The sequence below is a fragment of the Equus asinus genome, chromosome 8, assembly GCF_041296235.1.
Source record: "Equus asinus isolate D_3611 breed Donkey chromosome 8, EquAss-T2T_v2, whole genome shotgun sequence".
Taxonomy (NCBI): domain Eukaryota; kingdom Metazoa; phylum Chordata; class Mammalia; order Perissodactyla; family Equidae; genus Equus; species Equus asinus.
This window is the reverse complement of record NC_091797.1, coordinates 84141953-84167014: the sequence shown is the minus strand read 5'-3', so window position 1 is coordinate 84167014 and position 25062 is coordinate 84141953. Positions and strand designations below refer to the sequence as shown.

The following is a 25062-nucleotide window of genomic DNA, read 5'->3' as shown; positions in this document are numbered from 1 at the left end:
GGCTCTGTCTCTTTTGCCAGGTGACAGGAACATTTTAATAAACTCCTTAGAGAAGCATGGAGAATTTCACAGCCTCTTAGACTCAGACTCCACCTTCTCCAGAGCTCTCCATTCACGCACACAAAGAGGAAGAAAGATACAGTTGAGGGGAGCCACAGGCAGGATGAGTGTGTGTGTGTGTGTGTGTGTCCGGGAGGTGATGATAGCCATGATCATGCAAAGGAGACCTTCAAGTCATGGACATCCTGATAGGCAGAGGACAGAGACCCCTGTGATCTTGCCTCTGCCCCCTCATCTCTGAGTGTCTCCTTCCTAGCCAGACACTCACTCCGGCATGGGAGATGCAAACGGTTGCCCACTCGACATTGACATGACAGGTCCGCTCCCCCTTGCTCCGCCGTGTCTCCTCATTTAGATAATAGGCCTCTCAAAATTTCTCTTTGAAGAGCTCTTCTTCATCCACTGGGAACTTCTCTTCTGTGCCTGCAACTGCTCACTGTGTGTACTCCCAGCGTGGCTGCAAGATGGTGCTCAGGATACTTGCTAAGAGGAGTCATCCTCGGCCCACTGTTGTCCAGGAACAATGCCCTCAGGGAAGCCAGGACCTCTGTTTAAGACCTGGGACCTTCATACCGGGCTCTCTTCTTTGGTCCACTCTGACCCCTTCCTCCATCTCAGCCTTGCCCTTCCTTTCATGTCTTCACAAAAGCCTCCTTTTGTGGAATGGCAAGAAAATTCAGCCCCTGTAAGATCTGCTTCATCACCAAGGGAAATAACACCTGTCTTAAATGGATTCTCACAGGAATTTGAATTCTAGTAGTTTATTTGAGAGGGCAAGGAACCTTTGGAGGGAGTACAGAAATGAGACAGGAGAGAGAAGGAGCCAATAAAAGATGTGTTATCAAACCAGCTGCCCCGGTGAGTGGCTGGAGGATGCTCTGGGAGCCAATGAAGACCTGGGAGGGAGCTGGAGTATTTATACACCCATTCCCCACCACTCATGGGTTGAAGGCTGCACCTGGGGGTGTCCATTCTCTAGCATGTCCAGGCTGCTTCACAGCCAAGCAAAGTGGCCTTTGGAGGCCAGCGAACATTGGAAGATGGAAGTTGGCCATGTGCCCTGAAGTGGGGGGTAAGGGTGAGGGGATATAAATGAATAGTGTCTGCTTCAACACCCCAAATCCTCACTGGGAAGCTGAGGGGCCAAGTTGTGCTTTGTGTCAGATGTGCCTTCTTCAGCTCTCTTAGTATGTTTGAAAATAAATTTGAATGAACTGCCAACATCGTAGAATAGGGTGGTTTCACATAACAACCCTGTATCTAGTTTGTGTTGAAAAATAAGATCTGGCAACGTTGGGTCCACATTCCTGCTTGGCAATAATTGGCATGAGCTCTTCTGGTCCCAGGCCCCATGGGGTCACTGTTGCTTACATCTACCAGCTGCCTGGCCCCTGAGACAGCTGGGTCTGTGACCTTCTGTTCCAGGTGTGCGTTGCTACCCTGATTGCTCTGAAAGCAGCACAAACACAGTGCGTCCTGGATGTTTCATCTGTCCCTTCTGGAACTCTGAAACGGGTTGCTTCATCTTCCCATCTCCACCCTTTCAATCCCTCTCGGCCTTTGTCAACGAAAGGAGCCAGGAGACCAGAGCCGTTAAACTATATCCAGACCCCAGAGCTATTACAAACTCCTCCCTTCTGGGTCGGGATGGCCAATCTCAGATAGTTTTTTTTGGACAAACTGCTTTTTACAAACTCATGGCCATTGGAGGAGAGCAAACAAGTATTTCCCCTTTACTCTCTTAGCCCCCTCCCATACGAAGCTCTAATTTTTCTTCTTTTGATCTCAAGCTTGCCTCATCAACTTGTTCCTTAATATACTTGGTGTTAACACTTGGGTTTTTCTAATAAGTAATTAACCCCCCCTCACGAACTCCGGCTCCCTGGTGTTTCACTGGGAGTCTCTGTCTTCCCTCCAGGGGAGCCGGCACTGTTATTTATTGTTTTTGTTTCAAATCATTATTTAATCAAGAACGGGAAAAAAGGCAACCTCTCACTTACACTTCAAAATTTAATTTCAGCTGAATTCGGAGATCAAGAGGCAGCGCGGCCTAATAGGTTACAGAAATACAATCAAGAAGAGAATTCCAATTAAACTGAACAAGTCCATTTACTGAGCTTCAAACGGCCCCATGGAGAGAGATGGCTATAAATTTTTTTCCCTCCCTGCCATATGGGGGACTGGAAATTCTCTTGTGAATATAGAACTGCATGGCAGAGCTTTTAGCTAGAGGGTTCTGGTTATTCCTTTAAAAAAAAAATCCTCTTGTTTCACAAAGACATTAAGTTTATTTTTCTTGCTGTTGTTATCTTCCTTTGCACACTAATTAGGAAGACAACAAAAGAATGGATTCATTGACCTGTTGGGAGTTCAGTGGGGAGGCGGCGGGGGTGGAAAAAGATAGGGAGACCTTCTGGGGCTGGGAGGACCCCACAGGGCTGTGCACTGCTGCTGACCGTGGGCCCAGGGAGGTGATTTGCCTTCCTCTCCCCTTCGGCCTCCCCATTTCTCTGAAGCCCCTCTTGACAGCCCCCAGCCCACAGTCCACAGGTTCTTGAAAATCTCTACATGGATCCAGTTAGATCAATTTTTCAGCCCAAATGGAAAGGAGAGAAAATAAGTTCAATGTCATGAGTTTTTCCTCCAGCTCAATGCATTCGATTTAAAGGCTCATCCTTTCTTCTGAGGTCATGGACGTCCTACCTCTTCTGATGGCAAAATGGCCTTTTCAGGATAGACAATGGCGATTTTCTTTTTTTGTCTATCTTTGGCAAAAGTAAAAATCGACAATGCTATGCCACTTTCCATTTCAAACACAACTGGTCCGACCACTCCCTAAAGCTCCCACCGCCCTTCTTCTGCGTTCTGGTCCCTCTCTTCTCTAAGCTGCAATCAATGGCGTTGGATGCTGAGGCTCTCAGTTGAGCAAGAGCTTGAAGGCTTTTGCAGAATGTGCGAGAGCCTGGGTCAGGGGTCCGAAGGCCCGGGCCATCCATGTATTCCCCCTCAGCCCCATTTTCCCCGTCTACAAAATGGGAAGCACATCGCGGTGCTGCCTTTCTCCTAGAGTTGCTCTGAAGTTCACCTGAGATCTTGGATGTCATTAAGCTCTTTGAGGCCAGAGATACTCCAAAAATGTCATGTCCTTCATTTGGAGTAAGTTCAATAAAGCCACTGTGATGACAAATGATAACACTAGCAGCTATTGCGTCTTGAATGTCATGTCCCCAGTACTGGGCTAAGTCTTCATGGAACAGAAGCTGCATGAGGGCAGGAGCCTGGTCTGCCTTGCTCACTGCTGTTCACCCAGTGCCTGGAAGAGTGTCTGGCACACAGTAGGTGCTTAATGCATATTTTTTAAATGAATGGATCCCTTATATCACTCCATCCCCACAACCATCCTATGAGGTAGATATGACTAATAGCCCAAGGGACAGATGAGAACACTGAGGCCCGGCAAAGTGAAATGACACGAGGGAGGTCATGTAATTTAAGCACATGGACTCTGAGGTCAGAATTTCTGGGTTCAAATCCTGACTTCTCCATTTCATAGCTGCCTTTTACTTAATTTTTCTAGGCTGTAGTTTCATTGTAAATTGAGGATACTAGTGGGAGCTCCTAGATACTAGAAGGGCTATTATTAGAAATACATGAGATGACAAGTAGAGAATTCAGCCTGGAACACAGTAAGTACTCCGGAAGCATTAGTCGCTGCTGTCACGCAGGGTCTCAGAGGGAGATGAGATCAAGAATTCCAGAGAATCCAGATTTGCTCCGAAGCCCTTGTCTTTGTCACTTCCCTCTATTGCTTCCAGATTTCACGAGGCCCCCTCTGGTGGCCCCCCAATTCTGCTTTTTTTTTTTTTATCATGGCATCTGTGCAGGTTGCGACAAGGAGTACGTGGCAACTGTTGGCCCAAGCTGGAGATGGGAGGAGGAGAAAAGGACCCTGCCCTTCTCCTTGGTCTAGCTTCGGTCTTCATCTGCCCCCCTCCAGATTCCCTTTCCAGTTAAGACAGACTTAACAGAGAACTTCAGGCAACAGGGAAAGGACTTGGCCAAACCTTGGGGCCACCAGCCTCTCTGTCACCCAGTCGGTCCTCTGGCTCTCAGAGGAAGCTTCTAAGGCACCAGCCACCATTCATACCAGGCAGCTCCCCTTCCTCCCAATTGGGTTACCAACCTAAGTCACTTCACCTCTCTGAGCCTCAGTTTTCCCATCCGAAAAATGGTGATAATAATTTCATCTACTTCAAAGAACTATTTTGGGGATCAAACGAGAAAAAAAATAAAGTATGTGACAGTGCCTGGCACATAGTGGTATTTCATCCTCCCTCTATTCATTGGCCATCTCAATTTGGTGAACTCTTACCCATCCTTCAAAGCCCAGGTCAAATGTTCCTTTATTTGTAGAGCCCTCTCAGACACCAAGACAACATTGTTTGGGTCCTTCCTCTGTGGTCCTACTACACATTGTACTTGCTTCCATCACTGCTGGGGGTGATATTCAAAATATTCAACAACTGGTTGAGTGTGGGTACTGCCCCACCCGAAGGTAGCTGGCCTTGGCACTGAAGGGCTGTCAGGTGTCACTCTTTAGTTGCTGGACTGTGAGAAGGTCCAGAAGGTACCAGGGCAGGGAAGGGATGGCTGCCTTGACTGGGGGATGGGCTAGTGACAGAGTCTGTTTACCAACTGGTGTGCAAGTATTTGAATATTTTTGCAACTGAGGAGATGCTGGTGCTCACCGACTTGGTCTCAGCCCTCATTACAACACTTATCTCACTCAACTGCAGCTGCTGTTGACTCCTACACTGTGAGCCCTGGAGTCAGGAAGGGTGTTCTATTCATATCTGTGTCTCCCAAATGTCTTGAACAGAGATGGTCGAGTGGAGATAAGGAACATGAGTGAGGCTGGGAGGGGTCCCTAAATCATCTCCTTAGGACCCTCCACTTGGATTTGGGCTCTGACAGAGCAAGAGGGCTTCACGTTATCTTTAGCTCACCAACTAGCATTTCCATAAGACACAACCCACATTTGCATATTCATATATGCAAATATGCCCCCTGGGTGTAATGTGCTGTCCCTGATCTTTTAAAGAGCTGTGCATATGAAATGCCTGCAGTGGCATGTGGCAGGAACCATGGCATAGAAGGCCCTCCATGCTCCAGAGCCCCAGCTCTTGCCCTGGAATCCTGTCTCCACCCCCATCTCCAGTCTTCATTTCCTGCTTCCTTTGGCTACTAGTTTCTCAGGCAGTTGTCGCCTTCTCTGCCCTAACCTAATCCTAACCCTAATTCCCTTCCCTGCCTGCTTACCTTCCACCCCATCTCAGCATCTCCCCATCAATCGTTGTGTATTGTCTTTTACGGTTTTGACCTTGTCTGTGTCCCTCTAAAGAGGCACAGATTGTTTCTTCTTCAGTGGATCCTGAGAGCCACATCAGGGCTGACTCTGCAGATGCTCGATAGATCGCTGGTCATTTGAATGAGTGACTGAACAGGGAATTCAATGACAGCGACTTTGCTGTTCTCTTAGACAAAGAGCTCGGAAAACTCCTGAGGCCAGGACTCTCAGAAACATTTGGTCCAGCCTGCCACTTTCTTCCATCTCTGCCTTTGCAGGAGAGAAGATGAGAAAGGGATTAGCATGGAGTGCACTCAGAGGACCAGACTTGGGGGGCAGCTGAGGCCCCCAGGAGTCAGGCAACCATGAACGGGTACAGCCATTCGGGCTGCAGCCGCTATCTAGGATGGAAGGAAACTAAAAGTAAGGGGAGCAGGTGGCCTGGCTCTAATCCCAAATCATCCACTGACTAGCCTGGACCTGGAACCAGACCACTGTTATGGCTACGACCACGGCTATGACCAGGGCTGCTGCTATTGTTGCTGCTGCTATGACCACGTCCGCTGTGAATACTCCTGCTGCCATCGTTAACAGCAACCATGACAGACCCTTTACCACTTGCCTGCTGCAGTCTAAAATGTTTACTTCCATTAGGTCATTGAATCCTCCTAACATACCTCTTAGCAGGCAGGTCCTATTATCATTCTTGTTTTGCAGATTTGGAGGAAACTGAGGCACAGAGAGTTTGCATAACTTGCTCAAGCTTCCACAGTTGCTAAGTACAGAGCCAGCATCTGGAATGTTGTCATCATAACGCCCACTAATACTTGCCGGATTTTGTCCCATGCCAAGCACTGGGTTCGACAGTTTACAACATTATTTTGCTCTGGTCCTAACAAGGCTTTTGAAGAAGAGACTTATTATCTGTATTTTTTTTTTAACAGATGAGGAAACTGTGGTTCCAAAAGGTTTAAGTAACTACCCTTAGTTCAGAGCCAGATTTGACTGCATTGTCATAACCCCCTGTTTTTCACAACTCTTACATTCCATTGACCACGGAAGCCATTACTCTTCTGTGAGTCTCAGTTCCTCTTCTTGGAATCAGGGCATTGATTTGGTGAGCTCTTAAGGCCTCTCCCCTCTAGGTATGGATGAGCTTCCAGCTCTTCTGATAGGGGCTGGGCCCATGGGGAGACATGGAGGCTTGCAGAACCAACAGCCAATCTGGAACCTCACCAGCTGGTATTGGGAGGACCATACCTTTTTTTTTTTTTTGCAACATTCACCTCTTTGCAACATTTTGACAGACCTGACCTGCTAGGAAACCACCCCAGGCAGGTGAGAAGACATAAGCCAGTTGCCCCCAGTGGCACTTTTTAGTGAGGGGCAGTTGGGGCCACCAAATGGGCTGCCACAAATCCATGACCAGGGAGAATGGATGGCATTTACTAACTTAAAAACATTCTTCCACCCTCTATTGCTCATATTTTGAATTTATATCTATCTTTGCAACAATTCCCCTGGAAGACCAGTGGGATAATCATGCCCATTTTCCAGATAAGGAAGCTGAGGTTAGGCTAAGAGGAATTCTCCAGTCAAGCCGGAACTTGAACCCAGGCCTCGCGACTCTTTGCCATACTGGGAAGACCTTTATAGGACATTCATGGAGGGGAGAAGGCAGGTGGGCATTTTCCATCTGCAAAATACTCGGCAACCACAGGCATCTCTGCAAAGGAGGGGCCTGGGAGAGTTGGGGACAGTCCAGCTGGGCAGAGGATTTGGGCAAAATCAGATGTTGGTGATAGAGGGTGCCTTGATGGGTAAAGAAGTTTCCCAGAATGCACTGCAGGTAATAACTATTGTGTCAACCAGGCCCAATTAGTATTTATGGTCACCTTCTCTTCCTTGACCTCCCAGCAGGCACCCCAACCTTTTCCTTACTTCCACCTCGTCTTTTCTAAAGGAGCAGCTCTCTGAGATTTTCAGGTTCTCTCGTAGCTAGAGGAGACAGCTCTCTTCCCAGCTGTCAGCCATGAGTGTAGGCTACGTCAACACTGAGTCTCCTATTTGTCTGTCTGTCCCTTTAGAGGCCACACAAGGCCTTCACATACTTTATCTTATTGGATAACCCCAACAGTCCCATGTGGAGGGGGTATTATTTCAAGTTTACCAATGAGAAAACTGAGTTTCAGAGAGGTCAAGTGACTTTCCCGAAGCCACCCAGCTAGGAAGTGGCAAAGCTGGGACTTGTGTTGAGATCCAGCTCCCAAATCTCTTGCTGAGGAAACCTCTTAGTGTCAAACTGTCTGAAGTCACATTCCAGCTCCTCCTTGTCCACCTGAGGGAGCGTGGCATGATTCCATTCAATGCTGGGCCGCTACATTGGATTTGCTCTTGCTTTGCTCTGTGTCTTCTCCCCAGACCTTAACCTCTCTGAGCCTTGGTTTTTCTGTCCCATCTGTGGAAGGGACTAGTGAGGGCTGCTGTGCCCTCAACTCCCTGAAACCTTGTGTGGACACGTGAGAGGACAAAGGTCATCGAAATTCAAGGCCGTGTTTATACAGGTGAAACCAAACCCCAGCTGGTAAGCAATGCTTCAGGCTAGCTGCCATCAAAGATGTGACTTCACTGGAAAGCTGGAGTGCCTCTGTGACATCAAATACCCCCTTTTCCCTCCTCCTTAAAGAAACCTACGGTGTCTCACACATGCATTCCTGCACATGGCACTCTGGAGACCAATACATAGTTTTCAATGTTCCCTTGATAAAAAGACTGGGTATTTTAGTTTTCATTTTTCTCCCCTCCTTTCCCCCCCATCCCAAATTCCCAAGCCGAGTGCTGCCCAAAGCTGGCGAATGATGGTCTGGTGAGTCAATAATGAGGTCTGAAACCAGTGGGATATTTGCCCGAAACTGAATGACCATGTGTCGTACACTGCCCTGAACTCGTGCCTCCACCTCCCCCAGGCGTCGGGGCCAAGACTGGCAGAGGAGGCCGTGCGGAATACTTACTACAGCCCTGGCCGACAGGAGGCTGAGCATCTGGAGGGGCTGGCTGGGCGGGCGGCTGGACCGGGCCTCGGGGCTGGCCTTGCAGAGGGTCTTGGAGCAGCGGCGGGAGTGTCTGCGGCGGGACTTCCGCCCTTCTTCAGGGGACCGGCCACGGTGCCTGCAGGCAGGAGGGAGAGATCTGAGGATCTTTTGAAGGGGAGCGTGGCAGAGAGGTGGTTAGGGACCAGCAGGATCTGTGGGTGACAGAGTGTGTTTGGCTGTGCTTGTATGAACTATGTGGCGTCCACCCATCTACCCACCCACCTGCCCATTCAGTCACTCATTCTCATTTATTCATTCAACAAACATTGATTCAGCTGGGGTTGCAGGTGTGAAGATGGAAAAGGTCCCTATTCTGATGCAGTTTAATGTCCTTTGTGCACCTGTGTGTCTGTCCGTCTGTCTGTGACTGTGTGTATGTCTGGGTGTGTCCATCTGTGTTTTCATGTGTTTGCCTATAAATATAACTGCGTTTATCTGTGTGTCTTTGTGTATGTGACTTCGCCATCTGTGAAATAGAGGCATCCTATTGACTGTCACCCAAAACTTTTGGGAAAAAGCAAAAGCTGACAAAAATGACAAAGATGCCTTCTGCATGCTTGTCAGATTTAGATCTCGCTGCCCTGTCTGCAGTGGAAACCAAAGGAATCTCTGACTCCGTAGAACGAGTATATTTGGATTCTGCGTAGTCCGTCAGCTCTGAGCCACAGTAGGAATAAAAATAACACTTTATTGATTTGAATGGCACTTGTAAACCCCTCTGAAGGTGCTTTCACAGTCCTCTCTACAGCTTGAAGACACAGACAGGGCAGGTATTACTTTCCCATTTTACTGATGAGGGAGCTGAGGCTCAGAGATGTTTGACCTGCCTGAGGTCACACAGCTTGTAACTGGCAGAACCAGGAGCAGGGCAGACTTTTCTGCTCCCATCAGAACCGATGCCTCTGGTTCTTGCTCTGGAGTGTCTTTCCCTGCTCTGGGGCCTCCAGATCATTCTTCTATTGGGGGTGTGGTCCGAGGGCCAGCTCTCAGGTTGCTCCCATGCATGCTGGAGTGTCCCTTAGTCCAATAGACACTGGGGAGCTCAGACGGCAGCACCACCAGGGGAGGTGACAGCAGGAGGGCTGGGGCTGCGGTCTGCCATGTGAGCCATTTCCCTAAGAGGTGAGTGACAGGGAAGGTGGAGCGCCCCGAGTGTGTGAGGCAGGCCCGGCGCCATCCTCTGGCCCAGACCTGCAGGGCTTAGCTGCCGAGAGCTGATTCAGCCTGGGCTGGAAGCGAAGGGCTCAGGCTGCGTCACATAGACCCAGGTCCCTGTCCCAGCTCTGCCAGTCACGTGACCTTGCTCAGACCCCCCCCAACTTTGCCCACTAAGACATTTTTCTCAGCTGTGACGCGTCAGGAATGCACTTCAGCCCAGCGCATCAATGCCCTCCAGACAAAAGCCACCAGGAGCCCACCTGCGGCTGCCCAGGCACTGAGCGCTCCTGGCCGTGAGGGACGACGCGCACGGGGGAGGGGAGGATGGCTCTGTGCCAGGGTGGTACAGAGAACCTGCTCTGGGCGTATGGTGGCTGGCTTTGGGGAGTGTCTCAGGAACGGGGGCTTTGTTCTGGGTTAGATGCCATCAGAAAGCAGAGCCCATCCTCTGACTGAGTATCTTCACAAATCTTCTCTAGAAGGAGGGCAGACCAGACTGAGGCCAAGGCTCTGAGTGGTAAAGAAGCCCCGGTCACTCCTGTCAGCCAGGACGGAGAGACGCTGGGGCGCCTTTGCGTTTTGGACAGAGTTCCTGTTTCCTCTGGGCTCAGACCCGATTACAGAGGGGTCTTGTTTCTGTCGTGATCACTCAGGGTCCCAGAGCGAACGGCCTTGTCTGATGTCGATGTTCTTTGCAATCGTTGACATTTGGCGTGAACACCAAGGACCACCAGCGATAGTACGAGATGTCGGGGGCTGCATTTCTTTCTCAAATGCTTCTCACCCTCTGCTCCATGTTCACACCACCTGGGGAGCTTTACAGATCTCGCTGCCCTGGCCCCACCTCATCCGAATTAAATCAGAAAGTCTAGAGGGTGGGACCCAGGCGTTGGTGTCTGTAAAAACTTCCCAGGGGATGGGAAAGGGCAGCCGGAGCAGAGAAGCCCCGGTCTGGCTCGTGCTGTTACTGGGATGATTAAGAGAGAAAACGTATTTCTAACTGTAGCACAGTGCCCGGCACGCAGTAGGATTTAGATAAATATTTCTCCTCCTCGTCCTCCCTCTGGACATTTTGATTTAACTGGGATGAGATTTTTAAATCTTCCCAGGTGATGTGAATATATAGCCAGGTGCGAGAAGCACTTAAGGAAGAAAAAAGCAGCCTCTGACATCCGCAAGCTGGCCGGTACGATCAAGGAGGCCTGTGTGCTCCTGCTGGACGTCAGCAGTTTCAATCATGAACATCCGCAAAGTCCTCGTTGCTTCTCCTTCTTCTTGATCTCCTTCTCATCCAAAAGAGAACCCTCGTCGCCCTTCTCAGGCCGGGACAGCCAACATATCAGTGCAGAACGGGTCCAGGTCAGGAGAAACCTGACTTGGAATGGCTTCCAGACTAGGTTCTTTGTGCTGTGTGGCCTTTCATAGGTTGCTTAGCTTCTCTGTGCTTAGAGCAACTCTGAGTCAGAGTGCAAAGTCCAGAACCAGACTGCCCAGTTCAATATGAGCTCTGTCACTTAGTAGCTAAGTGACGAGCAAGCTCCTTAACTTCTCTGTGCCTCAGTTTCCTCATCTTTAAAATGGGGTAACAGTGGTACCTGCTTCCTAGGGCTGTAGAGGGGCTCACATGAGTTGACACAGGAGGAGGGGTCAGCACCTCAGCGTGGTGTCACCTGCACGTAGGAAGCACACATGGTAGCAGGCACGGTTACTGCTGCTCCTCTAAGTGGAGGCAGCAAGTGTTGGCAGCCTTTTCTTCAGGGAAGTGGCCACAGCTGCCGAGTGCCCGGCAACGGGCTGTCCCTCTGCTGGCAGGGGGGCCCCAACGCGACAGCGACAGCAGGAGGCAGAGCTGATGACACGGGCGGCCGCTCAGACCAGGCTGGGGCAGTGGCTGCGGTGAGGGCTTACCTGCTCTCACAGCTGGAGGAGCGGGACGCCGAGCTCGGGGACCGCGAGGGGCCGCGATGGTGGCGGTGGCGGTGAGATTTTCGGGGCCGGCTTCGCGATCTGGGGGGTGAGAAGGAGCAAGTCAGAAGAGCAGCGGGAGAAAGAGGGTTTTTGATCTTGCGACATCCGTTTTCCTCTTGCACCCGAGTCACTGCCCCTCCCAGAGCTAGGCGGGGCCCCCCCACCCTCCCCTCCACCCCCTGGCTTCCCGCCTGGGGACTTGGGTCTCTACCCGCCAAGCAGAACACCAGTGAGCAGAAATGGGTGCCCTGCAGGGGATGGCCTGGGTGATGCGGGGCCCTCAGCCCGAAGGCCTGATGCAGACCACACCCTGGATGTGAACGTCACCTCCACACGTCACCTCTCCCTCACCTAAGGCAAGAGTCCCAATTTCAGACAGCGGCATGAGCCAGTCAGGACCACAACGATGACTCAGTCAGGCAGTAAAAAATGTCACCCGAAAGGCATGGGCTATAGAAAGGAGTGGCTTTGTCCCCAGGACAGTGGCAGGCTGCTGGGTCTTCTGATTTTTCAAGTGAATGTAGAAACACAGATTTTTATGTGAAATATTCCTATCTGAAGTGGAAGCTCATTTTAAAAAGAGACACTGTTTGGGGCAAACAAAACACATTTGCAGAGTAAATTAGGCCTTTGGGCTGTCAATTTGTCACCTCAGGCCTGGAAAATTAAGTCTCAGTTCTTAACATGGAGTCGAAAGCCCATTTTCAGAGTGAGTTACAAACGTCATTGACAACAGAAATTACAATAACAATAATTAATACCACTGCTACTAAAACTGGTATGATTACAGCTTACTCCAGCTCCCTCTAAACGATGACAACAACTCAGAAGTAGCAGCAGCAGCGGCAGTGGTCACTGAGGATGTACGAGGAATGGCAATGGTTTGGGCCAAGCCAGTGGGAGTTAGAGACGACTCTAGTGGGAGGCAGCCTTGTTGTCCAGGAGAGGACTCAGGGATTCTTGTAATGATCAGACTATTTCCCTTCCCTGCTTAAAACCTTCCCACTGCCCTAATGTCAAGTCCAAACTCTGAGCTTGATCCCCAAGCACCTTCAGAAGCCAGCCCCTGCCTAGCTCTCCAGGCTCCTTGCGTGACATCTTCTGCCCTGGCCTGGAGGCTTAAGCAACCCTGAACTGCCTGGATCCATTTCCTGGTTCACGCTGTCCTTCTGATGATGATGATGATGATGGTGATGATGAGGAGAGGTAACCCGTATCCAACACATTTAGTGCCCAGGCACCGTGTCCTAAGCATTTTCCTTAAATGGACTCATCTACTCCTCACAACCCTTCTCCTCTTATTCCCATTTCACAGATGAAGAAACTGAGGCACAGAGCTTAAAGCTAGAATGGTTTCCTCCCTCCTCAGCCCCAGCCTGGACACCCCTCCTGCCGGCAGCCTCCGTCACCACCCAGCCCTCCTTCCACACCAGGGCTCCCACCGCACCCTGGGCTTCCGTGTGCCACCGCCGTGCCGTGACCTGTCCCATGTTCGTCTCCTGTGCCTGCTGCCCTGTGAGCTCCTCGAGCTGGGAGAGCGTCTGGCTAACCTCTGTCCTTGGGCCAGCACTGGGCTGCCACGTATGAGGCCCTCAAGAAGGGATGTTGAATAAAGGAAGCCCCGTCAGCCCCGTGGTCCTTGGTTGGAAGCAGCCCTGACCATAGGACTCGGCAAGAATAACGATCCCTCATCTCAGGGCGCCTTGTTTGCCTTGCATTTCCCTCTCCCGACTCTGTCTTTTGGCTCACACAACCTCTCTCCTGTCTCCCTGAGTTCTTAGGGTCTGGGCCCTGGCCCTGGCTCTGTGGCCGTCTATACTGCAGCCCCCTTGGACAAGTGATGCGGAGGTGTCCGAGAACATGTGCTCTGTCTGTGCTTAGCATGAAGGCACACGCAATACATAAGACCACTAATTCCCTCTTGACTTGAATAAGCTTAATGATCGAGAAGTTCTCCCCTGAGCTAACTCAGAGCTCTACTGCTTCCTTCTAGTGCATGCCCCAGGCTCCCGTGGTGGTGGCTGAAATACCCTCCTTCGCACTGACCTTGGGTGACAGGACCCTTGGGACAGCAAAGCTGGCGCCCTCCCTCTGCGCCCTTGCCTCCTCTTTTCCCTCCCGGTAGCCGACTGCCTTTCATCTCATTGCCTTTGATCCTCCCTTTAGAAGCTTCTTGGTGGGAGATAAAATATTAGTTGATTGGAAAACACACGCACTAGCATTTGCAGTGTATAAAGTAGATGAGTTGTAACCAAATTTACTTTTGTTTGGCTGGGAACTGAACTCGCTGGCAGCGCTGGCTGATTTGAATTTCTACTACCAGCCATAAACTGGGAACCAGCCGGGGCCCTGAGACAGCGGGTGGAGTTTCATGGGTATCTCCAGGCCGTAAGCCCCAGCAGCCAGGGCTCGGATGCAAACGCACAATCGTGCGTGTGCACGCACGTGATCATGCCCCCTTAACCACTCATGCACACACAGCACACGCATGTGCACAGCTAAAACCACCCCACAGCCTCCATCTGTATAATGCACACAGATTAATAAGCAGTGCACACGCAGAGGGCGTAGAATTCACACACAACAGCAGACAGTGCACCAACATGACACTGTTCACGTTCATGCTCACATAAGCACAGGCATACATAATGCATTCGTGTGAACGCAAATATACACCATACACACTATTTACCCACATTGCATACATTTGTATGCACAGCGCACACAAATGTTTGCATGCTGAAAAATGTACAGACATTTAAAAACAATACACCCTACACATATACACACTGAAAACATATATACTCAGTGCACGTGCAGGCACACAGAACTCGCACGCACTGGGCACACCAGGCACACAGGTGCACACCACTCACTTTCACGCACACACAAACACACACATATGCACAGCGTATACACAACCTTGCACACTCATGTGTACCCAAGACCACAGGTGCAAGTCCACACTCAGTTCTGTCTTTCCCTTCCTTCGTCCCTCTCCCTGCACCCACCCCCCCTCTCCCTTCCCCTGATTATTGGCATCTCTGATGCTGACTATTACAAGGCCAGCTCTTCCACCTCCCCAACCTGGAGAGAATGGTCCAGGTGGAATCCACTTACTGTTTTTTGTGCCTCTTCTCTTCCCGTCTTTTGCTTTTTGGGCTAGAGGAGCTAAACGAGAAATGGCCAATTAATTGAAAGATGCAGAATTCCAGTTAAAGATAAAAATAAAGGAGTTAAAATGCTTAACACACAGTGGCCACTAGATGCAGGCAACTTTGGAACAGACACTGATCATTTCCAACACCAGAGCAGTCGCTGCCACCTTTTCCACCCAGCAGGCTCAGCGAGAGACAGCGACCCCACACGGAGACTGAGCACGGGGTGTGCAGCATGCCAAGGGCAGCTTTATAGGTAATAATAACAGTCGTTATAAAGGTAACGATAATAATATCCACCATTGCTCAAGGCTCTGTTATAGGGTGTGCACTCTGTTAAATGTTTTTTGTCGGCAATCTCATTTGATTCTTCCTGCAGCCTAGAAGTACACTTGTGGATGTGGAAACTGAGCCTCAGAGGAGCTAAAAACTTGCCCGGGATCACACAGATGAGGTGGGACGTGGCCCCAGACCCTGCGTCCCAGAGCCCATGCTCTTGGCTGCTGTTCCATCCATTTCTGAGAGAAGAGAATGGAATATCCAGGGAGATGTTCTGAAGCCTCACAAAGCTTGGCAGATTCTGAAATGTTCTGCTCATGAATATTCAAGTCTCTGTTTGTTTTTTTTTTTTTTTTAAGTCAGAGGGCTGGGGTGTGGGTCAAATGGACAACGATGACTTGGGGTCCTATGGAATGAAATAGAGGCCTCAGAGGGCGAATGCTATTTGGCAGTTCAAGCCCGACTGGCTTCAGAGGGTCACCAAGAACCCATCGCTGGCCTAGGTGGTGGGAAGGGGAAATTGATTTCATCCAATTTCATCCAGCTGCGGGATCTATCCCCATGTTTGAGACTCAGCCTGGGCTGTGGAAGAGCCCAGAACGTCACTGAAAGATCCCAGTTTATGTCTGGCTCTGCGGCTTAGCTGCTGTGTGACATCTGGTAAGTAACCTGTCTCTCCAAGACCCGGGTTCCTCGGCTGTGAAACGGGGCCATTGTTCAGGCTGTTGGGCTGAGAAGACAGATGATGTCGGTAATCAATGTCCGCTTGTTAACTGAGTGAGTGAAAGGGCCTTGCACTCTGCCAGCTACTCTACTGTTATTGTTATTTAAGAGGCCACCGCAGGGTGTCCTGATCCTCTGTCTGGTGGATATGGGTTTGAGTTTTGGCTCTGCCACCTTCTGACTGTGTGTCTGAGGACATGCCTGTCTGAGCCTCAGTTTCTTCCCCTGTAAAATGGGAATAATAAACATACCCACTGCAAAGGGGTGTGATGGGCATTAATGGAGATTAAACTCACACACATGGAAAGAGCTCAGGGCAGGATCCCAGTTTATAGTGAGTACCCCGTAGATGACAGCTCACCCAGTGTACAGTAGGACTTGGCCTCCATCCCTTGGCTAGGGTCTGGGGAGGCTTTGGTGGGGTGGCTGGGGCTGATGTTTCTCTACATGCCCCCCACCCAAGATTTCAACCCACGCTAAAACAGACCCTGGTAAGAGTGGGGAGACTTTCCAGGGAGGGGCATCGGTAGGGGCTGGTCCAGGAGCAACCATCCGGCCTGATGGCAGTAGAAAGCTGGCTTGGAACTTTCAGGGAAACCAGCTCAAGGCCATCATTTTGGAGGAAACGGAGGCCCAGGGAAATGAAGGGGATGTGCCCAAGAACACAGAGATGGAGACAGAGCGCTGACTCTAGAAGCTGCTTAAAAGCAGAAAGCTGAAGCGAGCGGCCAGAGGCAACAAGGTTCTTACCTGTGCCTTCTCTTCTTGGAGAATGACCTGATTCAAGGAAATAAAAGGAAGAGAGACAGGGAGGAAGGGAAGAAAAGAGGGCGGGAGGGAAGGAGAGAAGGGAGGAAGGAAGAAAGAAACCAAGGGAGGGAGGGAAGAAAATAAATATGGGTGAGTTTGAGGTTTTCTTTCCTGGGATGAATGTGTCAGTGCATCTGTGAGCATGCTACACGGGGGCTGGGACACACAGGCAATCCTCCTCCTCTCTTAGATTTCAAAGACTGTGAAGATCATACGGGAGATGTATTTTGAACTTCCAGGTCAAAGGTAACCAATGCTTCAACCCTCACTCAGAGTTGTCAGTAAGTGTGTCCCAGGTGGAGGGGGAGATAAGAAAGAGTCCTCCACCTCCTTCCCTCCTCTAAGTCTCCTCTCATCTTTCCTCTCCCTAGTTGTGGATTCATCATCATCATCATCATCATCACTGTCATCATTTTCATCACAAGGGAAAACCAGCTTCCATAAGTGGACCTCCTACTGTGTGCCAGTCTCTGTGCTAAGCATCTCACACAATCTCATTCAATCTTCCCCCAAACCATGTGGAATACTACTAACAACCATTTTACCAAGACACTGATGCTCAGAGAAGTCAGTTAAGTTGCCCAGGGTCACACAGCTTCACCTACTCCTACTCATTCTTCAGAGCTCGACTCAGATGTCATCTGCTCCTCGTAGCATTTTCCGGTCCCCTCAGGTGGGCTGGGTGCCTTCCCTCTGCTCCCACAAGCCCTGGTGAGCTTCTGAGCTTAGCCTGATTATAGGACAGAGCTCTGCATAATACGATTATCCATTTTCCCCACTAGAATGGGAGCAACTTGAGGGCAGGAGCTGGGTTTTGGTCACTGTTCTGTTCCCGGGGCCCAGAATCCTCATTCATGGCACAAAATGGATATTCAATAAACAGATGTGAAAAATGGGAATTTTTTTCTTTTTTAACTCTGAAGGTTTATTTGAGAGGAGAAAAAAAAAATAATAATCTCAAAGCATCCCTTAGCCCTAGCTCCTACATCTTAAAAAGTCAACCACCATTAACCAGACATTTCAAGAAGCTGGACCAGAAGTGGGGTGGTGCTCAGTGGGGAGGGTTCGGGAAGGATCAGCAATATTATTTCCCCTCCTGATCAACTTCTTTATGATCCTCCCTCCCTCTAACCCTTGGGCCAACGGTAGCCAGCGGAAAAAGCCTGTTTCTAACCTTCGGGCGCAGTCTCTTTCTCATGAGAAGAAACCCCTGAGTGAGAAGCGACTTCGCTTCCAAGATCCAGATTTAGAAAAATGCTTCCCCCTTCCCCAGCCAACCCCTAAACTGGGACAAATTGTTCAGCGTCGGAAGGTGACAAGATGGTAGTCTATAGTCATGGGCAGGTCATGGAGTTCCCACAAAGAACGCCATGCTGGGGAAAGTTTCTGACACCAAATCAACATGGCACTAATTGGTTTGCCCACGTCTTGCTTTCAGCATGAACTCAACATCAACTGGAATGTTTGGGAAGATGGCGGACGTGATTGGTGACACCACACTGAGTTGAGACCATTCTGGCAACAAGAGCTGAGATTTGATCGCACCCCTGGATTGGGAAACGTCCACGTTGAGGCAACTTTGAAGCAGGGCTGAGATGCAGGGGAAAACCCAAATGACCTCTTACCTTCTGTGCTGATGTAGTTAATTGCACAAGTAATCCACCATTGACGTAGGAAAATGGAAGATACAGATAAGCAAGAATAAAATATAAACCGCTCTGTCCCTGTCATCCACAGCCCACCACAGCAAATAACTTACACAGGGGGCTTCTAACTCCGGGCCCCAGGGCCAGGCAGGCTTTGCAAACGTGTACAAATGCGGGGAGCAGGTTAACTGAGGCCTGCGGCAAACTGGAGCATCCCTGCTCTGTCTAAATGCACAGCCACTCCTCAGCTTCAGCTGAGGGTCACCTGTGGGAAACTGGTCCAATGAAGATGGAGCTTCTGATGTTATAGAGGACCTGGAAAACTGGATTTTTGTATTGCAAAATCTTCCGCTTATGAAATAATGGCTTGGCCCATGAGCCACAGATTTGCGTCTTCAGGTGGATATCCTTCCGGTCTTTTTTTTCCCCATAAACATACACATGTGTGTGAGTAGCAGTGTGAGAGTGTGTGCGTGTGTGCATAGTGGACATCTTTTGGAACATGTCAACAGTTCATAATGCCCCTTAATGACTGTCCACAAGGGTGGACAATCCCAGCGGCTGTGTTTTCCATGATCCCACCCCCCGCCAGGACACAGTTGGACCAACCAGAGAGCCCTTTCCTTGGGAACTGGGATAAGGAACAAGGCAGAAAGAGTCAGTGACTTTTTGTGGCTGAACCCGCAAAGTGGAGACATGGGGACAGGGTGCACCCATCTCGCCACGTGGACTCGGGGACTGTGTGTCCCGCGTGGGTGCTCCCAGCTCTCTACTCCCTGGTGCCAGCTCCTTTCTGAGGCCTGCCTGGGCTCTAAGACATGCCTGTCTCCTTGTAAGCAAATCCCCCTTCTGGCCTGAGTCAGCTTTAGGGGGCGCTGGTCCTTGCGACCGGGGTCCCAAGTTATAAAGAGACAAATAAATAACAATACATAGATGATTATTTAACATAAATGAAATGATAAGCTTCCAATGACTTTTAGGTGCCATCCACTCTCACCCCAACCCCACCCCACCTGGGCGTCCCTGCTCACAGGGGAGGAAGGACCATACCTGTGTCGCTTATGTTTCTTGGAACTTTTCTTCTTCTTTTTCTTGACAGGCGATGGGCTGTATGATGCGGACCTGCCAGGGGAGGGAGACACCCTCAGAGGGAGGCTCTTAAAGGCCACGGCTGGTTTCACAGACCCTTCCCCAGCCTCATACACAGTCCCAGCTCTTCCCGTAACACACATCAAGGATAATGTCAGCATTACTATTAGCTTGCATGTGTTTTCAACGTTATCGTGTGTTTTACATACGTTATCTCGCTTAGTCCTTCCACACACTTCTTAGGGAAGTACAATTGCTATCTTCCTTTTTCAGACAAAGAAAGTGAGGTTCAGAGAGGTCAAGTGGCTTGCCCAAAGACACACAGCTAGGAGATGGAGGAGCTGATTAAAACTGAAGCCTCTCTGACCCCAAAGGCCTTGCTGTCAATCACTCTGTCCCCTCACAGTCAGGCCATAAACATTTCCTTTTTTCTGCTGTTCTCCTCCAAGCTGGGCCCCTCCTCTCATATACTTTAGGCCTCTCTTCTGCCCCACCCTGTTGTCTCCCTGATAAGATGGAGCCCCTGGAGGAGATCTCGCCAGGCTGTGGTCAGCATGGCTGGTGCTGTCAGGGGTGACCTGAGAAACAGAGCCACCCTAGGACCATGACTGTAACCGAGGCTCAGGTGACCTGAGTTCTAATCTTGACTCACCCACCAACTGAGGAGGGCGCCTTGGGCATGTCCTGCTCATTCTACGTTTCTTATTCCCCCACTGACAACATACCAAGGTTGAAACAGACTAGGAGTTGCAAACTCGGTACCAACAGGGGCCTCTCAGATAGCACGAATGCACGAAGCAGACTGGGTGTGGGACAATAGGGAGTGGTGGGGACTGTGGTGAACCAGAGAGCGCCTGACAGACAGCACGGCTCCTCCTCAGATCAGCCTAGGGTCCTGCGTGGGAATGCAAACCCAGGCTTCCAGGACACCTGCCTTTTCAATAGAGATTGCCAGAAAAACATCTTTTCATACGAAATCTCCTGGTTTTTAAATGTCGGTCACCGATTAAAAAGACAAAAAACACTTTACAGGTCAAATAAAACATGTCTGCAGGGGAAGATAAGGGTTGACTCTTAGGAAATCACAGTGCTGTCCCCAAGCACGTGCTCAGTGGACATTTATTGAATGAAGGAAATAGTGAAGACTGATGTCTGCTTTTTCCTTATTTGAAGTGTTCTCCTGCCCAGCCCTAAAATCAGGAAGCTCAAGCCACTTGTCCCCTTCCACTCCTCCCCCTACACTGAGGGTCTTCATTCACATTCCCCCCTGGGTCCACTTTGGGCCCCTCCCCTTAGGACTCGGCGAAGGGCTAACGGGGTGCAGAGGAAATCAGGCAGCTGGGGCCCGAGTCAGCCAGACGCTGCTCTCTGCTGCCCCCTGCAGGCTCCTTCGAACACTGCCTCCGAGGTTCCGTATGATTTTCAACCCGCCCCTGAGGTCTCTGCCCATCCCTCTGGGTCTGGACCACTGGACATGCTTTTAATCTAGTAAGTGGCAGCAAGAAGAAAATCTGGAAATCTTTTTAAATAAAAAAAAATTTAAAGGGATTGTACATAGAAAAAAAATTGTAGGGTACAAAAGAGCCAATAGCTAGCAAAAAATATAAAGGTCATTATTCTTGGCGTTCAACTTGCGAGGTGGGAGTGGTGGAACCAGCTGGGGAGCCTGGGATCAAGTCCCTGTAGGTTCTGTCACCCCTTCTCTTTGCCTTGTCTTTTCTCATCTTTAAAATGGGGATAATAGTTATAAGTCCTGGGCACATAATATACAGCAAGGTGACTATAATTAACAATACTGTAGTATACGTTTGAAAGTTGCTAAGAGATTAAATCTTAAAAGTTCTCATCACAAGAAATAAAAATGGTAACTATGTGAGGTGATGGGTGTTAAGTACAGTATACATATAACAAACCATTGTTTGTATACCTTAAATGAATGCAGTTACATGTTAATTGTATCTCAATAAAATTGGAGAAAATTTTTTAAAAATAAAAATAAAATGGAGATAATAATGCTCGTCTGGTAGATTGTGGTCAAGGGTAAAAAAGGTCATGGCGCTCACAGTACTTAGCACAGCCAACCACACAGAGTAAGTTCTCAAAAAAAAAATCAGTATTCATGGTCATGACTATGCTTCTGATTAATCGGTCATTTACTACATGCCAGACACTGTGACAGCTGCTGGCACATCCATTTTCTCATCTAATTCTCACGAAACCCCAAGAGGTAGGTTTTATCACCGTTTTATATAAGTGGAAACAGACACAGAGAGGTGAAGTGACTTGCCCAAGATCACACAGCGAGTTAAGAGGCAGAGAGGGGATCGGAAGCCAAGAGGAGTTGCTGTTTGACTCTGAAACCCGTATTACTCCTATTTTGTAATATTACTCCTATTTTTGTCTATTGACTATTTTGTCCCTTCCCCCGTCTTCAAGGTTTCATCTCCCTTTAGGGCCCTCACCTCCTTCTCTTCTTCCGGGTGGATTTCTTCTTTTTCTTCTTTCCCCTGGAGGAAGGCAGTGGTGTCAAGTCTTTGACTCGGGAGGCACTGTTGGGAAGCACAGAGTCAGCATTAGGGGACCCAGGGTTCCCCAAGCCCCCACCCAGGGCCGTTGCAGCTGGGGAAGGAGGACCCAGTTCCTTGGAGGATGAAGGGCCCGAAGCAAATACCTAATTATCACCTCCTGGCTGATTCGGTCACACTTCAGATTAAGTGCCTCAAATAAGGAGTTAATGCCAACCTAATGAGACAGACGCTGCACGTTATCCAAACACCAATTGATTATTTAAAACAGAGTTATAGAGGTTAACTGCTCCTTAATAGATTTATTATTGAATTTGCAAATGGCTCACCTTGGTAAATACATCACTTTTTAAATAATTAATCGGCAGGTCAGCCCCCTCCCTCCACAACGCATCGTGTCTATAGTTCCTGCTGGAAATTGAATAGGAGGCAGAAGAGATGATAAGGAGCAGCTGATTATTAAAAGCATATTTGCCGAGATCTAATGCAATGAGACACATATCTTATATTGCCTCACAGAACCTCCAAAACCTTGGCTCTTCAGGAATAATTATTTCCTGTTCAATTAAATTCAAACGCTCGGGGTAGAGTTAAATGAAACCAAGTTATCTCCTTTTATAATTGGGGCAGGCTCCAGGGATGTTTTTAAAACAGTATCCCATGGCAAAAGGAGACGGTTTGGGATGCAAAACTGCTTGTGAATTGAAACATGCCAACCCAGTTGATCCTCACTGGGAAAATATAGTATTAATAATGGTATTATTGTCATTATTAGTAACAACATGATACCATTTATTCACTTATTATGTGCCGAGTGTTTTATATACTTTGATGCTCACAAAACCACTTTGAGAGTGGTATGATTTTTATGGTCTCATTTTACAGGTGAAGAAAATCAGGCTCAGCGGGTCAAATTGGCTTGCCTGTTCCGCACAGCCTAGGAAAGCATCCGGTCTGGGATTTGAATCAAGGCTTGTGTGAATCCTACCGTAAAAGCTTTTGCACAAAACCAGATACCTTCTCAAACTCATCTGTGTGGCTGATCTTTTGGAAATTACTCAACTCTTTACAGAACATCGTAAAATGCTGCTCTGTTTCCTCCCATTCTAAGATTCTGGACGGCTCAGTAGAAAAAATGATAAAGTGATTAGAATATATGTTAATCGCTCTGCATCTCCAATACATAAAATCTTACAGCTACATCTATAACACTTTCAAGCGCCACTTTTAATAGGTTAAAAATAAATATCATAGGGGTTGAGTATCCAGCTACTTAACTATGCATACACGTTATAAAGCATAAAGCCTGGCACACATAGCCGGGATACAAACGGCCTGCTTGTTTAAACATGGTGGGTCACTTCCAAATTTTTCCTTTAACAAGTGCTTGACACACAGTAAGAGCCTAATAAATATTTGTCAAGGGACCAAACGAGGGATGAATGGATGAAAGAATTTAGTCGCTTGTTAAATCATCTTGGTTCCTATAAACACTTCTCAGTGTAACAGCTGCCAGGAATTTGAGGGAAAAAAAAAAAACCCCAAAAATATTTAAGGGAGAAATACTTAAGGGGAAAAAAAAAAAACCCTTTTAAAAGTGTGTCTTATAGGGGCTGGCCCCGTGGCCGAGTGGTTAAGTTCACGCGCTCCGCTGCAGGCGGCCCAGTGTTTCGTTGGTTCAAATCCTGGGCGCGGACATGGCACTGCTCGTCAGACCACGCTGAGGCAGCATCCCACATGCCACAACTAGAGGAACCCACAACGAAGAATACACAACTATGTCCCGGGGGGCTTTGGGGAGAAAAAGGAAAAAATAAAATCTTTAAAAGTGTGTCTTATAAAACAGAGAAAGATGTCATTATTTCGGTCAATTACTCTAACTTCTGGAACCCCAGGGTGCCAGGGGAGCAAGGTTTGAGAACCACTGTCCTAGATTCAGATTTAAGCGGTGGGGTCAAATCAAGACAGCACTTGAATTTGGATAGGACTGAGGACTGTGAGAGGAGGATAATCAACCCCCTCCACAAATCCTAAATGTTTTTACCAAGGTAGGTCTGCATTTCTTCTAGCCCTTTCTTTCCCCTGCCCCCGTTCTCCTAGGTGTGCCCTCACCGGGGCTGGAAGGGCCAGAATAGTGGTTAAGGACACCCCAGTTACATAAGCAGCAGTGAGATACGCGGTGGGTAAGAATGCAGTGGTTATATTTACGATGCTTCAGAACACGGCAGTCAAACGCACAGGGGGGAATTACGCAGCCATAAAGAATGCTGGCTCGAGAAATGGACACACCTGGGTTTAACTTCCTGCTCTATTCCTAGCTCAGCGACCTCCCTGAGTATCATTTTCATCCTCTGTAAGATGGGAATAAAACATGATGCCTGTCTCGTAAGATCGCTGTGAGGAATAAAGGAGCTCGCTCAGGTAATGTGTCCTGGTCCGGCACAGAGTGAGTTCACAGTAAATGAACTTCTAGTATTAAAATTGTTATGACTTTATAATTAGCATCATCCTCACTATTGTGGTTGTTATCATGTCAGAGAGTGGGTCACAGATAGGAGAAGGGAGTGAGAGGCCCACACACTCACAATCGAGTTGATAACACGGCATCACTTTCCAGATTGTCCTGCCCTTCTCTGAAGAGAACCTTCTCTTCAGGCTCCATGAGACTCTAACTAACATTTTAAGCACCTCTTGTATTCCACACTCACTGTCGGGATCTGTACACGCCTGATCTGATTTAATCCTCATCCGACCTCGGGAATTAGATCTCAATATTCCCATTTTAGAGATGTGAAAACTGAGGCCCAGGGAGGAAAACGAACTTGCCCATAGTCGCCCGGTTAGCAAGTGGTAGTGTCCAGGTTTGAACACAAGTCTCCATGACACATTTACTCCCCTTCGGCCATCGGGGAGACGATGTTTTGAGAATAAGGAAATTCTCCTCCTCCTCATTCTCTCTCCATCTCCCTCAGCATCTTATGGAAACAATTTTTTCCTGTTTCCTGAAGATGATTCTGCAGATCTGATGTTGAAGTTCGCTTCTCCAAGCAGACAGGATTTAACTGTTTCTCCGTCACTGGAATCATAGCCTAACTAAAACCCATAGTTGAGAGGGCGGCCTGGAGGGAAGGGCGGACTTCATCCATGAAAGCTACTCTGGCTTCCCAACTACTCATAGCTTCTGTCTAATTCTCAGATGAGCGCCCA

General features: G+C 48.9%; 1 protein-coding gene across 1 annotated transcript in view; it reads right to left on the bottom strand.

Moving 5' to 3' along the window:
* The window catches only part of SRRM4 (serine/arginine repetitive matrix 4), a 147677-nt gene that overhangs the window by 17398 nt on the left and 105217 nt on the right, over positions 1-25062 (bottom strand). Inside the window, exons 3-8 of the mRNA XM_014854568.3 lie at positions 21793-21879; positions 19292-19363; positions 16536-16562; positions 14746-14796; positions 11566-11664; positions 8419-8575 (exon numbers count right to left, since the gene is read on the bottom strand). Coding sequence (XP_014710054.3) covers positions 8419-8575; positions 11566-11664; positions 14746-14796; positions 16536-16562; positions 19292-19363; positions 21793-21879 — 493 coding nt within the window. The remainder of the gene's footprint in view (positions 1-8418; positions 8576-11565; positions 11665-14745; positions 14797-16535; positions 16563-19291; positions 19364-21792; positions 21880-25062) is intronic.